At 37.5% G+C, this 21868-nt stretch overlaps 6 protein-coding genes across 13 annotated transcripts; 4 read left to right on the plus strand and 2 right to left on the minus strand.

The window, feature by feature from the left end:
* The first annotated feature begins 317 nt into the window (after positions 1 to 317).
* LOC110853944 (osteopetrosis-associated transmembrane protein 1) lies at positions 318 to 2263 on the plus strand. The gene is made up of 5 exons (XM_022102319.2): positions 318 to 564; positions 644 to 950; positions 1021 to 1138; positions 1213 to 1602; positions 1676 to 2263. Exons 1-5 carry the CDS (start codon positions 464 to 466, stop codon positions 1846 to 1848), a joined length of 1089 nt encoding a protein of 362 aa, XP_021958011.1. The 5' UTR covers positions 318 to 463; the 3' UTR covers positions 1849 to 2263.
* Positions 2001 to 9802, minus strand: LOC118436567 (dynein heavy chain 10, axonemal-like). The gene is made up of 25 exons (XM_035854957.1): positions 9723 to 9802; positions 9472 to 9642; positions 9002 to 9411; positions 7592 to 7827; positions 7312 to 7530; positions 7091 to 7248; positions 6831 to 7011; positions 6726 to 6757; positions 6209 to 6610; positions 5730 to 5991; positions 5636 to 5659; positions 5406 to 5560; positions 5046 to 5340; positions 4816 to 4960; positions 4512 to 4744; positions 4184 to 4444; positions 4036 to 4120; positions 3794 to 3896; positions 3557 to 3718; positions 3287 to 3478; positions 3043 to 3210; positions 2892 to 2975; positions 2786 to 2825; positions 2202 to 2360; positions 2001 to 2123 (listed from the first exon to the last, which is right to left on the minus strand). The coding sequence occupies exons 2-25, from the start codon at positions 9639 to 9641 to the stop codon at positions 2001 to 2003; spliced, it is 4299 nt and encodes a 1432-aa protein (XP_035710850.1). The 5' UTR covers position 9642; positions 9723 to 9802.
* Positions 9803 to 13178: 3376 nt separating this feature from the next.
* On the plus strand, positions 13179 to 13971 carry LOC118436568 (protein CDV3 homolog). The gene is made up of 2 exons (XM_035854958.1): positions 13179 to 13614; positions 13706 to 13971. The coding sequence occupies exons 1-2, from the start codon at positions 13506 to 13508 to the stop codon at positions 13969 to 13971; spliced, it is 375 nt and encodes a 124-aa protein (XP_035710851.1). The 5' UTR covers positions 13179 to 13505.
* On the plus strand, positions 13939 to 15194 carry LOC118436569. Its single transcript, XM_035854959.1, has 4 exons — positions 13939 to 14256; positions 14331 to 14730; positions 14797 to 14987; positions 15165 to 15194. The coding sequence occupies exons 1-4, from the start codon at positions 14032 to 14034 to the stop codon at positions 15192 to 15194; spliced, it is 846 nt and encodes a 281-aa protein (XP_035710852.1). The 5' UTR covers positions 13939 to 14031.
* LOC110854139 (dynein heavy chain 2, axonemal) lies at positions 15163 to 19838 on the plus strand. The gene is made up of 6 exons (XM_035854884.1): positions 15163 to 16490; positions 16875 to 17165; positions 17238 to 17364; positions 17454 to 17683; positions 18074 to 18479; positions 18546 to 19838. Exons 1-6 carry the CDS (start codon positions 15367 to 15369, stop codon positions 19581 to 19583), a joined length of 3216 nt encoding a protein of 1071 aa, XP_035710777.1. The 5' UTR covers positions 15163 to 15366; the 3' UTR covers positions 19584 to 19838.
* On the minus strand, positions 19653 to 21863 carry LOC110854018 (chromatin modification-related protein MEAF6). Of its 8 annotated transcripts, none has more exons than XR_002548290.2 (5): positions 21694 to 21863; positions 21490 to 21593; positions 21266 to 21409; positions 20926 to 21199; positions 19653 to 19853 (listed from the first exon to the last, which is right to left on the minus strand). XR_002548290.2 is itself a non-coding variant. In XM_022102405.2 (5 exons), exons 1-5 carry the CDS (start codon positions 21775 to 21777, stop codon positions 19804 to 19806), a joined length of 537 nt encoding a protein of 178 aa, XP_021958097.1. In that variant the 5' UTR covers positions 21778 to 21863; the 3' UTR covers positions 19653 to 19803. The 8 variants fall into 8 exon arrangements, 5 of the variants coding, with proteins under 5 accessions (XP_021958097.1, XP_021958099.1, XP_035710780.1 ...); XR_002548289.2 differs by having other exon boundaries at positions 20918 to 21199; XR_002548288.2 differs by having other exon boundaries at positions 20792 to 21199.
* Positions 21864 to 21868: the final 5 nt, after the last annotated feature.

Consider the following 21868-nt stretch of genomic DNA (forward strand, 5'->3'; position numbering starts at 1 on the left):
ATTACTCTATTAGAAAATCTGGATGCTTAATTTAGATCGATTTGGCTCGTAACTGGTAGGTCTAACGTATCTGTATCCTTGAAGGTGAATACCGAGAATTTGATTTCTCGAATTGTTGAATTTTTTAGAATTAGGCAAAATTGTCCCAAATAAATAAAATTCCCGAAAATAATCATGTAGAACAAGCTTTCATGAAACTAAAACGACGCCATAAGCTGGGACGCGAACAGCTAAAGTCAGGACGCTCACGAGATACATAAAATGATTCCGCGAGTTGTACAACACATGAATGATATTTATATTTTTTTGTACGACGTACATAATTCTCAGCTTAAAAGATGACTTAAATTAACAAATAAATATCCTTCGACATTTTTTTGAGGTGTGGTTTATAAGAAAACATTTAATTTCACCGATCTGGTGAAACAAGTACAAAACATAGTGTAGAAATATAAGATAAGGCATGTTTTTTGGAGAGATAAGGTTGGGGGCGGAGATCAAATTTAGAATGAAACCCCTCCCTTGTAATTATTCTGTGATATTATATTTGGTACTTCTAACCAGGTTAGTTAATTGCTTAAACTCGATACCGTACGTATTTACAGTGATAATTATTTGATTGTCTTCTTATTTAATTTAACAGCACGCCGCAGTGTCTTGGTCAGAAAAATGTGACCTCGTCGCCATCCGATGACGAAGAACATCATCGCCCTGGTTTTCCAATAGTTTCCCCCAACACGCCAGTGATGGATGAATCGTCCCTTGTCATGATAACCATTGATCAAATAATTACACCAAGCGATACTTGTAAAGAAATTGTAGAACAATTTGCCTCTGCGATTTCGAATTTTACCCAGTGTTCAGTTACCAATTCGAGACCGATACATCTTTGCGGGTGGTGCATTGCTCATTACTTATCTGTCAAGAGGACTTATCATGATCTCTTTGTGGTAATTACAAATAATCAATAAGATTTCAAATGACTGTTTCATAAATATAATTGTAAAACAATATTTGCAGACGGTAGACGAAAAAGGAAATCCTTGCAAAGAATATTTTACAAATTTAGACCGCATAGAAATTGTTGCCGATGCGTTCAACTATGTTCAAAATTTATGGAAGAAAGGAAGCTGCGATTGTAATTTTGTTTTAATCTATCTCTTATTTTTCATATAAGATGCAATCTGAATTTTTCTTACTAATTATTTACAGATTGTTTCAAGCATTCAGATAACGGCACGCTATTGCCCGAAGTGACCACTGACGTATCAGACTTTATCCTGCTGTTTGAAATGACGAAATCCTGTTTTAATTCACACATGGATAAAAATAATACTTGTACCGAGTGCAAAGAGAGATATGACCACTTGAACAGTGTGTATCTTGACATGGTGGCAAAATATGTGGACAATATGTGTCTTGACCTCGTTGACACTATGAACACAACCCGAGCGCTATGGAGCGAACTCTACCACTGCAACCCACCAAGACAGCCTGAAATCTGGCTTCACGTTGGAATGGGCGTCCTTTTAGTTATACCCGTAATTTTTTATCTGCTTGCCTACCTTACAGCGGATAAGCAAGTAGCCAATGTTCTTCAACGTGAGCTGAGATATTCTCTAATTGTTCTCATTTTGCTCAAGATTCGTGTACATAACCCAATTTTTTTACGCAGAACGTCGATTAGCCGAGTTGTTGATCACATCAAATAGCGGTGGAACTGAAGGATCTGGATATGTGTCGATGATGCATAATCGTTCTCCAACTGTGAGTAGTAGCAGAAGTAGGAGTGCCAGTACTAGTGCAAAGACTCCTTCAGACCCTCCATTAGCTCAAAGCCAAAATTAGTCATGATAATATACAAGATCTTAAGAAAATGAGGTGCCTAAAATCGAGAGTCAGACTGAAAATGTTAATCTAATCACGCATCATTTTTAATTAATTATTTACATGTTTACATTCAACAATAGGTTAATTTATAAGTTATTTATTGACTTCTGTTACAACTTGTACCGTTTTTTCAAAGACTCTGCCTTCTTTTTGACCGCTTTAATTTCATGTAATGATAAAGTCAACCATCGTTTCCAAATGACTTCGACAGCTTTGACCTCGTCTTCCGAAAACTGTAATTTATGACGAAGTGAATTAATTATAAAAAGTGTATTACGATATTTTATTTTATTTATTAATATCTAAAATACCTCGATGGAATAAGCTCTTAGAACAGCGTATCTCTCTAATAAATCTCGATATCGAACTTCCATATCAATCATTGATGGCTGAACTGAAGCGACTGACGCTAGCAATCTTTTCGCCTCCTCTGCTAACCGAGCTGGATGACGCAGTTCGACTTCAAGTTCCTACATCAATTTGTTTCATTGTGTGATTTTTATCGTTTTGATTTTAAGTTTTAACTCAAAATTCTGAAGCTTTTTGATGTGTTTTCGTGGGTATTAGTTATGTAACACTACCTGCGGATTAAACTTACCACAAGAAAGGAGTGTGGAAATGAGCGAAAATTAGGAGAAAATAAGTTGTATCCAGTATTCTACACTAAATTTGACAATTGAGAAGAATTATAATTAGAATTGACTAATAATTATCAGTATAATTGATCCACTTCTTAAATTTAGCGTATGATTGATACTGCGTAGTGTACCACTTAATTTCGGCTCATTTCTCACTCTTGTGTTGTCCGCAGGTAGTTTTACACAACTAACTTACACATACTCCACGAAAAAAGTAAAACACAAATTTAAGAATTTTGATTTTAATCCAAATTTACCGAAACTCTCCGATTAAAATCTTTGCTCAGGTCTCGACAACTAAAAATTAAATAAATTATTAAATAGTTGAAAACAGTGAGACCAAATTTGAGCTAAATTGTTCACCTATTGTGAAGATACTCTCCCAACATTAGCACCCATTCGCGAGCATACTTGCTAATTGAAATTTGAAGTGGTCGGACATTCAATCTGCATTATTAAATCAAAAACTGTTAAACTATTTGTTAATTAATTAATTACGGTCCGGTTATCTCACTTTACACATCCTTCAACTCGAAAAGTTGGAACGTCCAGGACTCGATTATAGATATCCGTATAAAATGCCATCTTGTCATTGAACGATTTAACGGATGGATTTTTCGAAGCGAACGTCTTAATAGTTTTCTCTTTGTTGTAAAGCCATAGATTTTTAAACTCACGATACCTGTGGAAAAAATTTTAGCTGAATTAAAATTAAAGTGGCTTTTAAAATTAATCAAACATCAAAATTAAGTATTTACTTTTTCAGGTATTGCCACAAATTTTTCAAAATAGTTTGAAGATTTTCTTGAATTTGTAAGAGAAGTTGAAGAATTCGAGGAAGTCGTCCGATGTCCGTATAAAAACTGTACACGAACGGATCACCCTCTGCTTGATTTATTGGGGTCACAGGAATACAGGACCCACGCCTCCATCGAACGAATTTCTTTGTTCTGCAGTAAAATTATTACATATTTTGAACCAGAATTTAGTTAATGCATGATTTTGACTAATGAATTGAGGATATTTACCCTTCAACACAATCTCTCGCAGCAGCAGCTAAAAACTGAAAAATTTCATGAGCACTTGGAGTGATCCGAATCTCTGGTGTAGCCAGGACAGCGTCAATCACAAAAAGTGGTTCTTCTGTGGTCATCCGCATCTCAAAATCGTTCAGACTTCGAATCACAACTCTTGAACCAGTGAATAATAGAAGACCATTTATAATTTATTTATACAATTTAAAGCGTTTCGTTTAATTTGCATACTTTGACAAATATTTGAACATGCATTTTTCCCAGTGCATGTAGTATGAGCGAAGCCTTTTGTGTTTTCCAGTCGTCTTTCCGTACGTTATGTCTTCCAATTTTACTGTAAAGGGTTAAAAAAAGTACATCAAAATGATATCAATTGCGAATTTTGATGGCATGTGTATTGAAATTGAGAGCTATTTTGTCACTAAATTGATCTTATCAAACTTTATTACGCTATATTTCAAATTATTTCTTACTAAAGTGAGGAGCAAGTCCTTGATACAGCGAAAGTAATTTATCCCAGGAAGCGGTCCGATAATTTTCCCAGAATTTGAAGAAATCCTAAAAAAATGTGACAATCACATAATTAAATCCATCCATACGCTAAAAAATTCCAGAAATTACCCAACATTCCAAAATTTCTAAAGCTTGATTCTTTTTGTACGGAGGTTCTTTATACACTCGAATCGTTCTCATTTCCAAAATCCTAACTCTGAGATCTTTAGACACAAAGTTGATCTGGCCAACGACGCCTTCAAACTTTTGCACCACTGCGGCAAGATGACTTGCATAATCCATAATTCCAAGAGCTGTCCATTTTAAATGTGCCAAACCCTGGTCAAAATTTTTCTCCAGGTCGCGAATCGCTCTTTCCATGAATTCGGCCTGGATAGGAAATTTGTAATAAATAATTTGGTTAATTTAATTTAATTAATAATTATTTCATATCTACTTCATGAGATCGAATCCGTCTCCGAATAGAGTAATAATTTTCCAGCACGTGGGCCAGCATTCGTGAATTGTAAATGAGTGTCTCTCTCAGAAGGGCGACATTTCGAATCTTTTCACTAACACGGTACCCCATTTGTTCCAGGTGAATCGCTTCCTGAATCATTTCCAAAATTTCGGGTGGGACATTAATTTTTATGACCATTTTGTCCGCATTTTGTTCGGGGTCCGGTCCCACTGCAATAAGTTGAGTCTAGTTTTATTTAAATATACACCCAATTTGCATATCAATTATAAATATGATGTACATTCGTGTGAAGCAGGTTGCTTAATAAACACGGTTGCTCGAAGGCAGATATTAATTGTTTGGGCAGAAACGTCGCACCAATTGTGGTACCACCAATCTTCGTAAGATTTCATGTCACGGGCAAGAGCCAAGTAATCATTACAGGCCTAAAGTTTAATTTTGGAGTTTATACATATTTTTTTTAGAAAAACTAAATTTTCGAATTTTTTTCGAAAATAAATGTCTTTTTACCTGTTGTCCCATATCTGTTTTGACGACATCCTTCTGCGTTCTGAAATTCACGATGGACTTTTTGATACAGTAAAATAGTGCACGGACCCACCAAATTCTACCCGCGACGGGGGGATGATACCGACTTATCGGGGGATTATCCTTATTCGTTTCATAAAATCGTCGCACATTTTGGACCTCGTTTATATAAATCATTAAAGTTTCGTCGAATTTTTTCATGAGCTTTTGATGTATCCCTTCCCTCGTTTCAATGTATTTAAATTTCATCAGCATTTCAAACGCTGCATCGGCTGACCTGAAAAATGCCAATATTTTAGTAATTTTACGAGGAAAATTAGTATGTAAATTGGCTCTACAAACTTGGTCACGAATGCTTCATCAATCAAATTCTTTGCTTCCAGCTCCAATACTTGGACATCTTTTCGCAACTGTTCCAAAAGTGCGCCCCACAGACGTTGATTTGCGGCGAGAAAGGGATCAAACTTGATTTCTAAGAATGGTTTGATAAGTTGACTCTGCAGAACAATTAGTGTAATTAATTTTGCATAATTTGCGAATATAAATTTAAATATGTATGCAAATTTTCTTACAGTTTTCTTTAATGCTTCCTCAATCTGAAAGAACAAAACAAGTAATTTGTACAGTTTTATGGTATGTGAAAGATGAAAAAATACCGAACTTTACCTTTTTCGGATCTCCGACCACAGCCTTAATTTCAGGGCCAAAAAAGTTTTGAAATTCCATGAGAAGAATTGCCATCTCGCTCAAGTGTTGAGAAACAAGGATGACATAGTCCGTTTTGGGGAACAATTTTGTCCTGTCAAATTCCCATCTCGCTCCTTTTCGAGACTGTTCAATCTTTTCTCTCGTGTGAAGATAACAATCCTTCCAAGCTTGGAGTAAATTCCGGGCAGTGTCGGATACATCAAGGGCGGAGAGTGGATCCCTAAAATATTTAGGTCATAGATAATTATAGAGATTCACACAATAAACAGTGGCCGCGGAAGCCGTGGGGACATCTGGGGACATTAACATTGTAGGATAGGGGGAGGAAGGGGTGTATATAAGACGGACATATGATGCGGACATCGAATAACCGTGGGGTCATTGTCCCTCTGTCCTCACATTTCCGCAGCCACTGACGATAAATTATGTATAATTACAGTTTAAACAAGCTGGTGGGATGCAATGCCGTCGTTGTCCTGTCGTAAAGTAGCTTTGCAATCATTTCCAACAATCTGCACATCCTGTCGTCCTTGTTGTAATGTCTTGACAGGGTCCAGACCAACTGCAGGCCGTCCATGATATGTGGAATGGCGTCCGCCATGTCGATAAAGCTCTTGGAATATGTCAAAGTCTTCAAGTGACGTTCAATCGTGGGGAGGAATCGGCTTATGTCCCTGGATTCTTGGAGACATTTGACCAGTTCTTGCAGCTGGTATTCATAGCCTGGAATTATGTCGGAATTTGCAGCGTGCAAAACTTGGCAGGCAACGCGGACATCTCTAGATTGAAGTTGGTCCTGTATGGCGCAAAGCATGGAGTACCGATCACGCCAAAATTCCCTGAAAAAACGGGAGAAAATATATAATTTCTGGAAATCTAGTGTTTTTGTTGCAAAAAAATTTAGTGCCGTTGTCTTAATTAAATGAATAAAAATATGTCACTGGAAAAACTTACAGTTCTGCAAGCGGTGTAAATGAAGTAGGTTTCTAAATTGAGAATTATTTACTTAATTTTTGTATTTTTTTGGGACTGATAATGCATTTTTATATGATTTCTTACCGTTGGCAGTTCTTGTTTCAAAATTTGGCTAATTCTCTGCTCCCATTCGGAACAAAGTTGTTCTAAAGTTTGGACCAAATTCTTATTTTTAGCCAATTGAGCAATATTAGGATGAGCCACTTCCAGTTCAGGGATGGCAGGGATTCGAATTTTAATTTCGCCTTCAATTTGAGCAATCGCCCTGCGCAGGAATTTTCATCAAGTAACAAATTTGTCTCAAATTTCACTTTTAGGTTTAGCCACTAATTAATTAAACAAACCTGGAAAGCGAGCTGAGGAACTTTTGAAGTTCAATTCCCAATTCATCTCTCAATTGCGACTTTTGTGACTCGCCGAGCGGCTGCATATCCATTTTGGCTTGAGAAAACAGATGCGAAGGTGGGCTCAGCTCGCTATCGAATATGAGAGGTCCGAAGATCTATGCGATAAAATAGTCGTCACATAATTTCACTCAGCTATTAATTTGCATGTGTGCACGCACCTTGGACAAAAGTGCTTGAATGGGACGCAGTTGATACCCATGCATAATGCCGTACATCAAATGTTTTGGCATTTCTCGTTCCGCCTCTTCCAACGACTTCATTACAGGAATCGGCACCCTGGACATCCTCACAAAATACATTGATCGAGGGTTAAGTTTTCCCAAATTTGGGGGAATCACGGTGGGGACGAATTCAAAGTAGTAACGGTTGATATCCTCCTGCAATAACCAAAATCATTATCATAGGGCAAAATTGCATATGGTATGCTATTTATCGCACCGGAAGTGACTCGACGTCAAGATCAGTGTCTTCCGTGTCCCAGGGATAAGTGACAGGCTCCTCCGTGGTCACTTCCTCTTCCGGTTTCGCCTTTTTCTTCATCTTGCCTTTCTTCCCCTTGCCACCTTTCCCTTTGCCTTTGCCCTTTGACTTTTTCGAGCTGGATTTCGATGTGGATTTGGCACTATCGTCGCCCTCTTTTTTCTCCTTCTTTTCCTTCTTCTTCTTCTCTTTTTCTGCATAAATTATTAGAGCCAGTTATAAAACCTATCAGTACAGCTTTGCATAGCCCGAACCAGGAGTGATTAGTAAACCCATGTTTGTCAGTCGTTTTCTATAAAATTATGTTCTACTATTTTACCCTAATTTGTGCGTTAACTAGCATCAATCTTTCGCACTACTAGGCTCCAAATTCTAAAAATATACTATCCATTGTCGTTGACTACTTCCCAATGGGGACGGCCTCTATAACCCCTCTGGTTAATTTTTGTTCATATTTAACTTTTTATTCATGAGAAAGCAGTAAGGATCTCTGGTCCAAATTTCAGCTTTCTATGTTAATTTATAAAAGTCGGTATGGATCACCCCATAGGGTCGCTCTAGATAAAATTTTTTACCAATTTCATGTCATATTCTTCCATTAGGACCCATAAGCAACCTCTCCACCAAATTTCAGCTTGATATGACGATTTTGAAAAATCAGTATGGGTCACCCCCTAGGGTCCCTCAAGATGAAAATTTTTCCAACTTGAACTAATTTTTATCTATTAGGAGCCATTAGTAACCTCTGTGCCAAATTTCAGCTTTCTACGACAATTTTGAAATTTTGGTGCGTAATACCCCACCCACTCCGATGACCCCCACCGGTCTAAAACTTTTCTGATCGAACCCATCTTCGAACTCGGTCGTTGCATTGTCCAGATACATGTCTGTATCAAATTTGGTCCAAATCGTTCGAGAGTTATCGAAAGACAGACGGACAGACGGACAGACGGACGGACATGACGATTACATAAGCCCTGGTTCGGGCTAAAAAGTGAATATCATTTAATTGTTGAGAAATAAATTGTCATACGACTACATAAATGACTCATCGTCAAAAATCAAGACATTTTAAATCATTGCTCACTCTTGGAATTTATTTTAAAATTCTGTAAATTTGTTTTTACTTAAGGTCAGAAGTTTCGATAAATTCCAATTTTTTAAGGCTTCCCAAAATTGAGATCTCCTCCTTCAAAATCTTTCAAAATCTGGAGTGTATATTTAAAAAAATGTCAACCCCTGCTCTATAATTATTTTCATAGTCGTCCAGAATTTTAAAATAAATTCCTAGAGTCGAGAAATGATAGAAAATGTGCAGATTTTGACGATTTTGGCAATGTGTCATCAAACCCTACGCAAGGTACTTACTTGGCTTCTTGGCCCCCGTTGAATCCGACTTTGATTTCGAGGAGTCACTAGCAGCACCTTTCTTCTTTTTGCCTTTTTTCCCACCTTTGCCACCTTTGCCACCTTTCTTCTTCTTCTTGGTGGACTTTTCTAGTTCGGGGGTACTTTCTCCAAACGTGGTGCTCATCTCTTCAACTTTCTCCTCCTCTTCTTCCCACTCTTCCTCGTGCCGGACCTCCTCCTCGACTTGAAGTTTGACAAAGTACGTCGTTCTGAGTTTGGCACTTTCGTCCGTCCCGAATTCGGATAAGTCGGTGGAGAGAAAGTTTTGGACGCCTTCTTCAACCCGTGGTTTAAGAAGACATTCTTCCATGAGCTCTTGGTCGTGTTCTTTGAGAAAGATGGACACGGTCTTTTTCAACCAAGCTATGCTAAGATGGGGAATCAAAAAATATTACTAATTTTCAGATAAGTAATGATTATCTTCTTACCGGAAGTCAGGACCGTCGTAAGGTGGCTCTTCTTCGGCTTCTTCTTCCTCTTCGTCCTTCTCCTCCTCTTCTTCTTCGTCGTCCTCCTCTTCTTCGTCATCCTCGCCTTCCTCCTCCCCCTGGTCCATCATCTCTTCGTCAAAATCGTCACCAGGTTCCATTGGGTCCATTCTAAATATGTAATGTGTTAAATGGGTCAGATTATGGTCAGGATGTCGTACAGTAAAGTTAAAATATTCCCAATTTCTTACGTGCGTGTGCGGAGTCAGATTAGAGTCACGACTCGAGCAGATTTACTCAATCTCTGAAAGAGTGAAAGTTTGAAATTTTGTGTATGTCATATGTATTTATCGACCAAATATTGGGTTGGATGGTTTACTTGGTCAATATTTCTGGAAACATAAGTTTGGTCTTGTCATGAATATCAAGGAACACGATTAACCTTTTAAAAACGGATTCCACCAATAAGGTGGAGGGCGATTTCGATCTCTTGGCGACGGACTACACCAATAAGGTGTAGGCCAAATTTTTCGCCTTAGCGACGGACTACACCAATAAGGTGTAGGCCAACTTTTTCTCGTTGGCGACGGATTCCACCAATAAGGTGTATGGTTACAGAATTCCGTTGAGACCGGGCTACATCAATAAGGTGTAGGAAAAAATAAAAATAAAATGACCGAGAAAATTTTCTCAGTTCCATTCTTTCCTCCTTATTTGTCGTTGGTTTTTCTTCAAGCCTGAACTAATTTTTTTAGAGTTTAGAGTTGTAGTTGTAGTGGGGGGAGGAACTCGGAGGAAGTGCATCAGAGGTCACGCCGCGCCCCCGAAAAATTATCCAACATTGGCGCCGCTAATAAATTGGTCGGCGTTGACCTCTGACCTGTATCATGTTGTAAATATGATACAGTTCATATTTTTTTAAAATTATCACAACGTTCTCTTTAGCTAATATATTCGCAATAGTGTCACCACCGATCGGAACAAGTCACAGAACACTGAAGGACAAAATTATAGCTAATAACTTGTTTAAAATATAAAATGCATCCCAAAATCAGTGTCATCAAATTGATGACATGAATGATGACGATTTATTCGTTTAGTTTATTTTTGTAGTACTATCAAAATCAAATCCGATCTTTTTATCAAAATTAATATCGTGTGTTCATTTGGTTCAGTTGCAATTTCATGTTAAAAATGTATTATGTTCTAATTTTTGTTGTCGAATCAGTTCCAGGTCTCTAATAAATCATAACTGCATAAGTAGAATATTCAAAATCGGTTTGCATTAATTCAGTCCCCAACTGATTTTATCACCGCCCCACAAGTCGGTCTCAATGGTATTCTGCCCCCCAGTAAATCCGCCCCCAAATGCAATAGAAACCATTTTTAATTCCGTTTTTAAATGGTATCCAGGTCAAAATTAATTAGTTTTTATAAGGTTAACTGACATCGTTTCTATGGGCGGTGCCCCATACGGTTGCGACAAATGAATTATTTTGAAAAAAAATTTTCATTTTTAAATCTTTGGGCCCAAAGTCCCCTTGTCGGGCCCAACGACTTTAACCTTGAATAACTTTTGAACAGGCAGACATAGAGACTTAATTCCTGAGGAGGATATCATCCTAATTTTTAGCTTGATTTTTTAAGCTAAAAATCTTGAGTGTACTATTTCGATAGCTAAAACGTTTATTTTGAAGAATATCCCCAAAATATAAGTTTTTCAGCCAATTCTTATCTCACAAAATTCTATAATATACCAAAGTGATCGTGTGATCTAGGCCGATCGATTGACACCCCACTGGAGGGTGTGGGATCACTTGACCCGGATTTGACCTAGGAGGTCATCTCAATCTTCCAACTTAGCAACGGTATTTTTCGTTATATCACACTATTTTTTCAGTACATAATAATTAAAATTTAATTTCTTCAAAAATGAAAATTTGTGTTGGAAACAATTCATTTGTCGTAACATGTATAGAATGATAAAGTGTCAAACAATGGGTGTGTTTTATTTGCATCGTTTTCATCATTCCAATCCTGATTTTGGAATGGAATGAAAATTTTTGCGTTTTATTTGTCATGGAAAAAATCAGGATTTGGAATGATTTTTACCAAAGTTCATTCGGAATGATCTTTTTTTCCTTCCTACTCGCGAGCTGGAGTGAACATGGAATGATGCGGTTTTTATAGCAGTTTTTCGGCTTTTAGTCAATTTCTTTATACAATTAAAATAACTTTATTTCAATTTAAAAATTAAAGTTTTCCAATTAATTAAAAAAATCAAAGCTAATTGAAATTCTGTTAAGAAATTCTACCAAATTTTATTTTATAATTTCCATTCCAAAAATGCTGAGATGGGAATTACTGTAAGATTTTCTATTTATTTTTCTAAAGATTTTGGGCGCATCTACAAACTTGATTACAAATTTTACATATTTTAAATCTGTAGCAAATTCAGCCCGATATGCAGATAACTTAACAATGAAGCACATCTTGCAGGGCTGTTGTACTTAATTACTCAATTAATTACCGACATTGAAATAATTAGTAATTGATTTCAATTACTCAGGCGTTTTTCAAGGTATTTAAGTATTCGAAGAACTCTGAGTAATTAAAATTTGAAGTATTTAATTACTTGCCCAAGTAATTGAATATTCAATTGTTATGATCAATTACTTAATCGAGCATACTTGTAATAAAATGCGACAAGTCTCCCTCTCCCGAACAACTCAAGATAATCATCTTTTGTTTCAATGTCGATTTCTTTGCAAAATCTAGCGTAAAGATCCTCCGAGCAATTTTAAATGGTTTGTAAATCATAACGATAGACTGTAAATACACAGTACTTGCAAAAGTTTTTTCCTGGATTTGTGGCAGAAAAAAAAGTTATTAAAAAGTAGAATTTAATTAATTTTATGAGAACTAATTAATTAATTCTCATAAAATTAATTAGTAATTAAAAAATCAATTACTAATGCGCAATTAAAAATGATTTTAGAAAAATCAGTAAAATAGTATTTAATTTCAGTGTTGTTTAACTACTCATAAAAGTAGTTGAACTACAACTACAACTATGTACTTCGGCTTCATTTAGTTAATTTTTACTACATTTCTATTCTAACTACATTCTAAAATCTAACCACTAACAACTTTTTAATTACTTTCATTTAACTACCTTTTACGGTGTAGTTGAATGAAAGAATAACTTTTACCTACTTTCTCTTGTTAAAATCATTGAAATACAAAAATTATTCACAACTGATTCATTGTATTAATTCCCTTCAAAAACATATTTAATTACGTTCAGGTAGTTGATATTTTTACTGGATTTGATCTTGCGTTTTATCACTTCCTGAGAATAATTAAGGCAGTCTGCTTCAACTAGAACACCATGAATTTAAGAACTTTTGAAAAACCCAATTTTTCATTAAAAAGATATTTGAGATTAGATGACATGTAGTTAAAAAGTAGTTGAAATGTAGTTGGTCAACTATACCATGGGAGAAAGTAGTTTACTGTTTAACTACATTTTTCAACTAATTTAACAAAGTAGTTAAATCTTAACTATAACTATTTTTTGCAAAAAATCGTAGTTAACTACTAGTTAACTACTACGAAACACACAAATTTAATTTAACCAAATTATTTTGTAAAATCCCTGTCAAATAAAACGCAAATTGTTTTATCATGGCAACTTTTCACACCATTCCAAAAATCCGTTTTATTTGCGAGTAAAATCATTCCATTCTCATTCCATTCCATTCTCGTTCCATTCCATCCAAAAATCATTCATTCCATGGCAAATAAAACACACCCAATATTGATCAAGGAATTATGTACAATTTTATTTTCTATAGTCAAGTTAGACTTTAGCATCTCATTTTAGTATCCAAGTTACGCTTGTGGTTCTGTATGCCTTGCAGTCAAGCATTTCATGAAAGAATCCTACTCGATAAATTCTATTCCATTCAATCGTCTGACTATATTTTCTACTGCACGTGTCATTCATCATATCGCATAAATAATTATAAGCAATGGCGAAAGCTAAGGGAAAGAAGAAGGGAAAATCCCCCGAAAAAGGGAAAGAACTTTCTCCCGAACTCGCCCAGTTTCTTTCCGCAGGCAACACGGATGCCGATGAGGGTATTTCTTGACTACATATTTATTAACTGTGCAAAATGCATTGCTTCGTCTACTTATTTCCAACTTACTCTTAACTTCTAATATGTAAAAGGGGAAGAGACCGGTGCTGATGAAAGTACCACTGCGACCGACTCCAAGAAAAAGAAGGGCAAAGGAAAAGGCAAGGGTTCCAAACGGAGCAAAGGGTCCAAGGGCAAGAAGGGCAAGAAGAAGAAAAAGAAGGCGAAAGAAGAATCCACGCCCACTGAAACGAAGCCTCAGTACACCCAAAAGGACATTGATGACTACCTCCGAGCCAAAGAGAAGAAGAAAAGGAAGCAGAGGGAGATGAGATTGGTGCAAATATTGAATTTTTGAAGATAACAATTTTTTTCGAAATTATACAATTTTATTTTTGAAGTCCTGCAGGTCGAGAAAATGCAAAGCATGATTTCTCTCGTACGTTCGAACGACCCTCGATGGACGACCTGGACTTTGGCACCGCTTTATAAATTCCTCCGCATCGCGAATGTCGAGGTTGCCACCATCTTCCTGAGAAAGTTTGAGGCCAAGGAAGACAAGAAATTGGCCTGGGCAGAAGAAGACGATGACGAAGATTTACGAAGACAGACGTTGCCGTTGGATAAGCGACGTAGTTCACGAGTAATAAAACTGCATATTTTTGCACATATTTTATTATTTCTGTAAAAAATTCTGCATAATTTTTCTTTCGTCAGGTTATTTCTACGAGATACTCAACTCACAAGAAGCCAGTCGAAGACGTGAGCGGATCTGGAAGTCGGACCTCAATTTTCTCCGGTGTTGAGTCCGGACGAGTGGAAAAGGCGTCAGTTTCAAGATTGTCGCACGTTTCAAAGACGCACGTGCCGGGTGGAGGAGGTGGAGGCCCTAAAACGGTGGATGGTTATCAGCTCATCGTGGTCAACGACGTGGTCCCCAATCACTCCCCGGATATGTTTTACTTTGTGAAACTGAGACCAGTGATGGTTGACAGGGACAATTTTTTTGAAGATGTGCTTTTCGGCAATATCCCGGGAGGGTATCTTACCTCGCTGCATTCGTTAATGTCGTACGTGTTGACGCCGATGTTTTACCAGAATGGCGTTCTACCGGAAAGTACGAGTTATTAATTTTTGTATTATCATTACAATTTATGGATTTATGTGGAATTTTGTTTTTCAGGCATTGCCAACGACTTCTACGCCAGCACGAACAGCTTCATGAGCTCGATTACTGAAACGCACAACCGGCTCCTGTGTCAAACGGTACTTTACGTTCCCAAAGAAGCGTTGAGTGCTCCGATTGATATCGTTTCTAAAGATAAAGAAATCTGTTCTCGGTTAGAAGCCGCCATGGTGCATTGGATTCGTCAGGTGATATATTTTATATTGAAAATAATTTGTAATTTGTAAACAAAATTTATTTAATCAATTATCCACCTTTTAAACTTCGACGTCATCCCCAAAATTAACAAAATTCGAAAAAAATTCTTATCATTTGTGATTCCCAATGACTTTTTATCAAAATAACTGGCCTGCTTATTTTTGCAGTACGGATTCAAAAAGATTTCCATTTTTTAATTTTTTCAATTTTTCAATCCACCAGATTCAAGAAGTCGTTAGTAATCAAACTATGTCAGATAGTGAAGACTGGTCAGGACCGCTGGACGAGATTGCATTTTGGCAGACAAGGAGTATGTACACATTTCAATCTGCCTACAAATTACAGCTTTATTAGCCATTAATTAACTTAATGACCTCCACCTTAGACGAGGATTTGGCCGGCCTTGCCGCCCAACTGAAAAGCACTCCGGTCCGCACCGTTCGTCAAATCATGACCATAATCAAATCTCCCTTTATCACGAGTTTCAACGCGATCGCGTCCGAAATTTTGGGCGCTGAAGCCGAAGCCATCAGCAACCTTCACTATCTCAACGTTCTCGTTGAACCCTGCACGAAATTGCATAACTCCAAAGTTGCCGAAATTCCCGACCAGTTACAAAATATTTTATGGCTCATTCGCGTCATTTGGTTGAACTCGCCCTTTTACAATTCTCGCGATCGGCTCAACAGCCTCTTGAGGAAAGTGAGTTCTGAAATTATTAGTCACTGCATCAAAGAAATCGACGTCGATCAAGTGTTCAACGGGCACATCGCGACTTCCGAAGAATTAATCAACCAATGTGTCGACTGCTTAAAATTATGGAAAACTAAATACTTTGAGGCGCAAAAGATGCATAATATGAATTCCTACATGTCCTGGTTGTTGGAATATGATTACATTATGTCGCACGTGGACGTCTTCCTCCACAGGTTGAAGGACCTCTTGGAAATTTGTGTGTGTCAACGCCTCTACGCACGAAGGGTGGCGGGTTATCAAGAACCACTCCCGCGCTACCCGGGCGTCAAAGGACCGGAAATTACTCGCGTCATGAAAAAAGTTCAGAAACTGCTGGATCGCAATTTGAAGGACATGTACACAGCGCAAGATTTAATTTTGAACGTGCGAAACACCCAGTGGCACGATTACATGGTCATGTTCCGAAATGCGATCCGTGACATTGAAACGATGATTCAGAACGTGCTGTTCCTCGCGTTTGACTCCGTGGAGAATATCGAACAGGGGATTCAACTCATGGAAGTTTTTTATGTCTTTGTCTTTTACGATAGAAGTATTATCGTTCGAGCATATGACAAATTGATTATGAAGTTTTATAAGATTTTTGAGGATGAAATTAGCAGTGTAAGATCGCTGTTTAATGAGGATGTCATACCACTGCCGGCAGGACAGCCGAGACTGGCCGAGAGGGGGATGAGAGCGTTAGAACTGCAGAAGAGGTTGGATCTCCAGTTGGAAATGCTGAAAGAGGCGGCTTGGTAAATGTAACATTTAGCTAAGGACTCATCCCGAATGTCATTTCTCGGCTTTGGGAATTTATCTAAAAATTCGGACGGCTAATTTGTAGAGCAGGTCGTTGCCAATTTGTTTTAAATATACACTCCTGATTTTGGCAGTTTTTGAAGGAGGAGATTTCAAGTTTAAGAAGCCTTCAGAACTCATCAAAAGTGGCTTATCATAATTTTGAGAAACTCACCGCAATTCTATTAATCAACTTACTGGCTACAAATTTGCCATCCAAAATTTTACAATAAATTTCCAGACCCGAGAAATGATTTTAAAAGTCCTGATTTTGGTCAAACAGTCCTACTTTAATTGAATGGAGGGGGACATTTATTTACTAAAAAGTATTACGTTTTTAGGTGGCTCCCTGAATGTGGGTACGGCGACGACATCAAAGAGCAGGCCCACGTTCTTTCTAAAACTTTAGAGGAAACGGCACAAGTTTTGAATCAAGGATGGTTAAAAGTATTGGGGCCAAATAACCTGTATCCTCACTTGGACATTCCCCTCATGACGAGAAGCACCTCAAAGTTTGGCATGATTGAGATCAATTTTGACAAAATGCTGGCAGTCAACATTCTTCAGGCTGAACTGTGGGAAAGTATCGGATTTCCGATTCCTGATGTTTTGTGGGATGTCTTTTATGAGAGGTTGCACTGATTTATTTGCTGAGAAATTTTAAGCTTCATAATAATTACTATGTTAATTATTCTGTTGGGTAGAAAACGACTCCAAGAAATGCGAGAAACAGTTCAAAATGTGGTCACCGATTACAACAGCATCATTTCCTCCTTATCCGTTGAAGAGAGGCAACTGTTCCGAGAACGAATTAAAGTCTTGGACCGAAAGGTTTACTAAACGTCTCATAAATTGAACTAGAACAAATTGACGTAACATGTTTCAAATAATTTTTTACTTTGTTCTTTCAACCCAAACAGATTTATCCCGGTCTTACGAAACTAATTTGGTCCTCGGATGTGTCAGAGTCGTATACACGAGACTGTCGCATGGCTGCAACCACGGTGGCCAATTATATCACGGATTATAAAAACGCCAACATAAAAATTGGCAAGCTGGCGACGAAAATCAGCAATTACGTTATGATAAAAGTGGACCCCAAACAGATTTTTGAAAAGGCCGACTTTAACGATTATCAAGATACGACAAGGTACACAATGAGTAGAACTTACAATGGAGGTCTCGCAGCGTATACTCACAGATTTGGAGATAACTTGTGTAAATCCATCACAAATTTAATTAATATGAAATTTGCATTGCAAACAACATTATCTGCCAATTCTCAGGTTTGGTAGAGATATTTGCATCCAAAGAGGAGGAAACGTGCAGTGTAAAATTTATCAACTTCAGAGCGCACTTTCTCCTCTTCGGATGCAAATATCTCTGCCAAACGTGCCCATTGGGAGATCGTATCTTTTTCAAATTTCATACTAATTAATTTTGTGATCGATTGACACTAATTTGCTCAAAATCAGAGAGCATAAACTGACCTCAATTGTTAGTGCGAGAGACATGTAAAAATTCCATAAATTCTTAACAGGAGCAAAGCCATCCTGAAAATCGCCATGAAATACAAAGACATCACTGAAATTCTTCGCGACGTTTTCGAAATGTTTAAGACGGATGGACCAGAGGTCAAAAATCAGTGGATGAAATATCTCAAGAAAATTGACACTCTTGTCGAGGAAGCGTTATGCCTCAATATGAGACAGTCCCTCCAAATCCTTCATCACACCGTGCACGGCGATCTGAGAGGTCCACCTCCCCCAATTTTCAAACTGGTGGTGACTCTGGATGAAAAATTGCTGGATTTTGACCCTCCCGTCCCCGTCGTTGAAGACATGATATTGGGAATTTATAGAAGAATTTGCATTTCGATTGCACCATTCCCTCGTGTGATTCAATTCTTGACGGATCCAGATGCGCAAGTTACTTCGTTTGCGCAAGTATTTTTTTCGAATTTTTCAAAACGTTAAAATCTGTATTTCAAATTCAAGTTATGATTTTTTTAGGTAATTGCAAAAGATGAAGTATGCCGAGCAACTCAAGACCGTATAGCGGACGGGATGCGAATATGCGTCACTGAAATTGAGAAATATCTCCAATCCTGTGAACCATACCGCGACGTGTGGGAACTGGACAAGAACGTCTTCATGGAATTGTACGAAAAACAGAATCCTGCCACGTCCTCATATGACACCGATATTGGACGCTATTCCGAAGTTTTAGACGTCGTCCAGGGATGCGAGAGCATTGTAACGGTGACATTTTGCACCTTGGATTGCACCACGCTGCAAGAAATTTTGTCCGAACATTGTCGCGAATGGCAGAGCCGACTTTTGACCTCGCTCTTTCAACGGGGCGCAGTCAAGCTGGCGCAAATCTACAGTTTCATGGAAGAAAGTCTCTCCAAATTTACAAAGGCACCGAAAACCCTGTCCGATCTGATCAACGCGGTGAGTCTGTTTCGCGAAGTTCAGGCTGCCGTGACCACGTTGGAGAGATCATTTCCCAAAGTTTTTGAGCATTTTGACGTTCTCGATAAGTACGAGTTTGATGTGGGGAGTCAAATTCAAGATAAGTTGTCCACCTTCGATCGTGATTGGCATAAGGATTTGACATCGCTGAAAAACGTGGAGGAAATGTTGCGATCGGCCAAGGAGAAGATGAAGAAGTTGGTGACCACGATGGCAGAAGAGTTTAAAACCAAGGTGGACGAGTTGGTGGAATCTTTCGGTGCAGTCGAGTGGGGGATGCACGACCCAGAGACGGCGATAGAAGAGCTACAAAAATGTAGGGCCACGGTCATTCAGTTGAAGAAGGATGAGGTAGACTTGGTGAATTCGCTGACAATTTTTAAACTGGATATGGCAGCGAGTGATGACTTGAAAAAACTGGAAAAAGAATTGGTTCGGTATGAAAATTTACTGGGGGTACAAGCCGGAGATGGACTCAGTATTACGGCGAGTACCATGACGGCATCTGCGCCACCGCCGCCCCCAAAGGCGGAAAAAACGCCAACTACGAAGACTAAAGGGAAGCGGAAATAAATGAGTTTCGTTTTCGTAAAAATAATGACAAAATAGTAGCATCGTGAAAATAGTTACAATAAATTAACATTACGTTTAACAGAATTATACTTTCGTCATACATTGCTTCAAATATTTACAACATCAAGATTAAGATATAAATATTTTTTGGACAGAAATCTTAACTATAACTATCGATAATGATTTTTGAAAATAACAATATTAATAATGATTAAATATATCAATTTCCTGTGGTCACAATTAGATCGTAAACAGTCAACATTCCAGTGTCTAAATATATACAAAACAATATATAATACCTACTCAATAAAAACCAGAGCTGGGTGATTATTGGTTTTTGAGGGTGGATTAAGGATTATGGATTAACCACAAAATAATGTGGATTGTGATTAAATTATTTTCGTCAGATTAATTCATGTCAGGATTAATCCGGATTAATCCATAAATTCTGAAAATTTCAGGATTATGGATTATGGATTAATAATCCGGATTAATTTGGTGATTAATGATTTTAGTAAAATCATTTTACACTACCTAAAGGTATATCTAGCGCAACAAATTTCAACTATGTGGTTTCACATAAAATTTTTAAAACGCTAGTTTCAAATTGAAACTTTCAATTTACTATCCCCGTACTTAGGCTTTGCACCTCATTTGCATAAATCTCAATAGCCCATTTTCGGCGATACGAGCTTTCCATGTTGAATAAACTCTATGGCTCTCGCGAATGCGTTAAAATATGCAAATGAGGTGCAAGGGCTGAGTGCGAGGATAGTATATATGTAGCACAAGGCAGCGAGAACATGTTGACTCTTAAAATGGTAGCTGATAGGACAAAGTTGTCAGAACTTAAGACTTCAAGCTGCACAGTGGGATAAAATGGAACTGTGGGGATTGAACCGAGTAATCCAGATTGAGAATTAATCATGAATACGTAATCATGATTGGGATTAATCTGGATTAATAATCATGATTAGTAATCATGATTGGGATTAATCAGGATTAGTAATCCGTAATCACGATTACGGATTAATGACATATAATGGGATTATTCCCGGATTAATTCTAATTCCAGAAAAATCGGGATTATGGATTGGGATTAATCTACAAAAAACTCTCATTGCCGGATTAGGGATTGATAATCCATAATCCGGGATTAAAATCCATAATCCTTAATCAGGATTATCCCAGCTCTGATAAAAACCGACTTCAACTCGCAGTCAAGATTTTGTGTTTTGGTGGGGTGTATTATATTTAGTTGTGTAAAACTATCTGTAGTAAGTTTGATCCGTATGTAGTCTTACACAACTAATTATAAAGGACAAATTAATTACAAAGTTACAGAATCTTGTCGCAGAGTTAGTTCAGTTTGGAGAATCACAAATTGAATTAATCCGAAGGGAAATGGAAGTTTATAAATTTTTATTGACTATTTATGTTTCTTCTTGTTCCCCTTCTTAACTTTATGAGACGACTTTGAAACTTTGCCTAAATCATAGGCTTTGGAATGATGATGCGAATGATGGTGGTGATGATGATGAGATGATGATTTTATAGATCCGCTAGCACTATCTTCACCACCGCTTTCCGCGGCATGGGATTCAGATTCGCTATTCCTAATTGATAACATGATCATCAATATCATCAACAGGCTAATATATGTATATTTGAATTTAGTTTACCTATCCGTCTCTTGTACATATCCATTCACGGCCGCCATTGACGTAATGGAAGACTTTGAAAAGAGTCGTTCGGCTTCTTTAAATTTTCTATTCCTCTTATCCGCCTTGGTATTGGCACTGACACTGGGTTTGGATCCTGGAGCGCTGTAATAATAAGGGATAAAATATGTTTAAACCACTGAAGAGTACTGAAAACATAGTGTATTTTTAAATGTATTATGTACGTGTAGCGATCCCATCCTCGAATAATGTTTCCATATAGCTGTGTATCTTCGAGATAAGAACCTTCGAATGCATAAATTTGCCGTTCTAGGATCGCTAATGTGTCCTGTTAAGTGAAATGAACAAATACATTTAGCATAACTTGAAACTTTTCGTAAACGCCCTGCTCATTTGCTATATGTATGTTCATATTATTAGTATGTTACCGTTAATTCACAACGACGTTTCACCAAATCTGCAAGTTCTTGCCTTGTATCTAATAAATTTGGTTTTGTGGGAACTTTATCCATCTTAGTAAGTTGATTTTGAATTTATTTTGTAAATTTATCAGCTCTAGAATTAATTAATTGAACATTAAAATAAGCTGAAAACCAGCTTGTT

Source organism: Folsomia candida, unplaced genomic scaffold (genome assembly GCF_002217175.1).
Source record: "Folsomia candida strain VU population unplaced genomic scaffold, ASM221717v1 Fcan01_Sc009, whole genome shotgun sequence".
NCBI classification, from domain to species: Eukaryota; Metazoa; Arthropoda; class Collembola; order Entomobryomorpha; family Isotomidae; genus Folsomia; species Folsomia candida.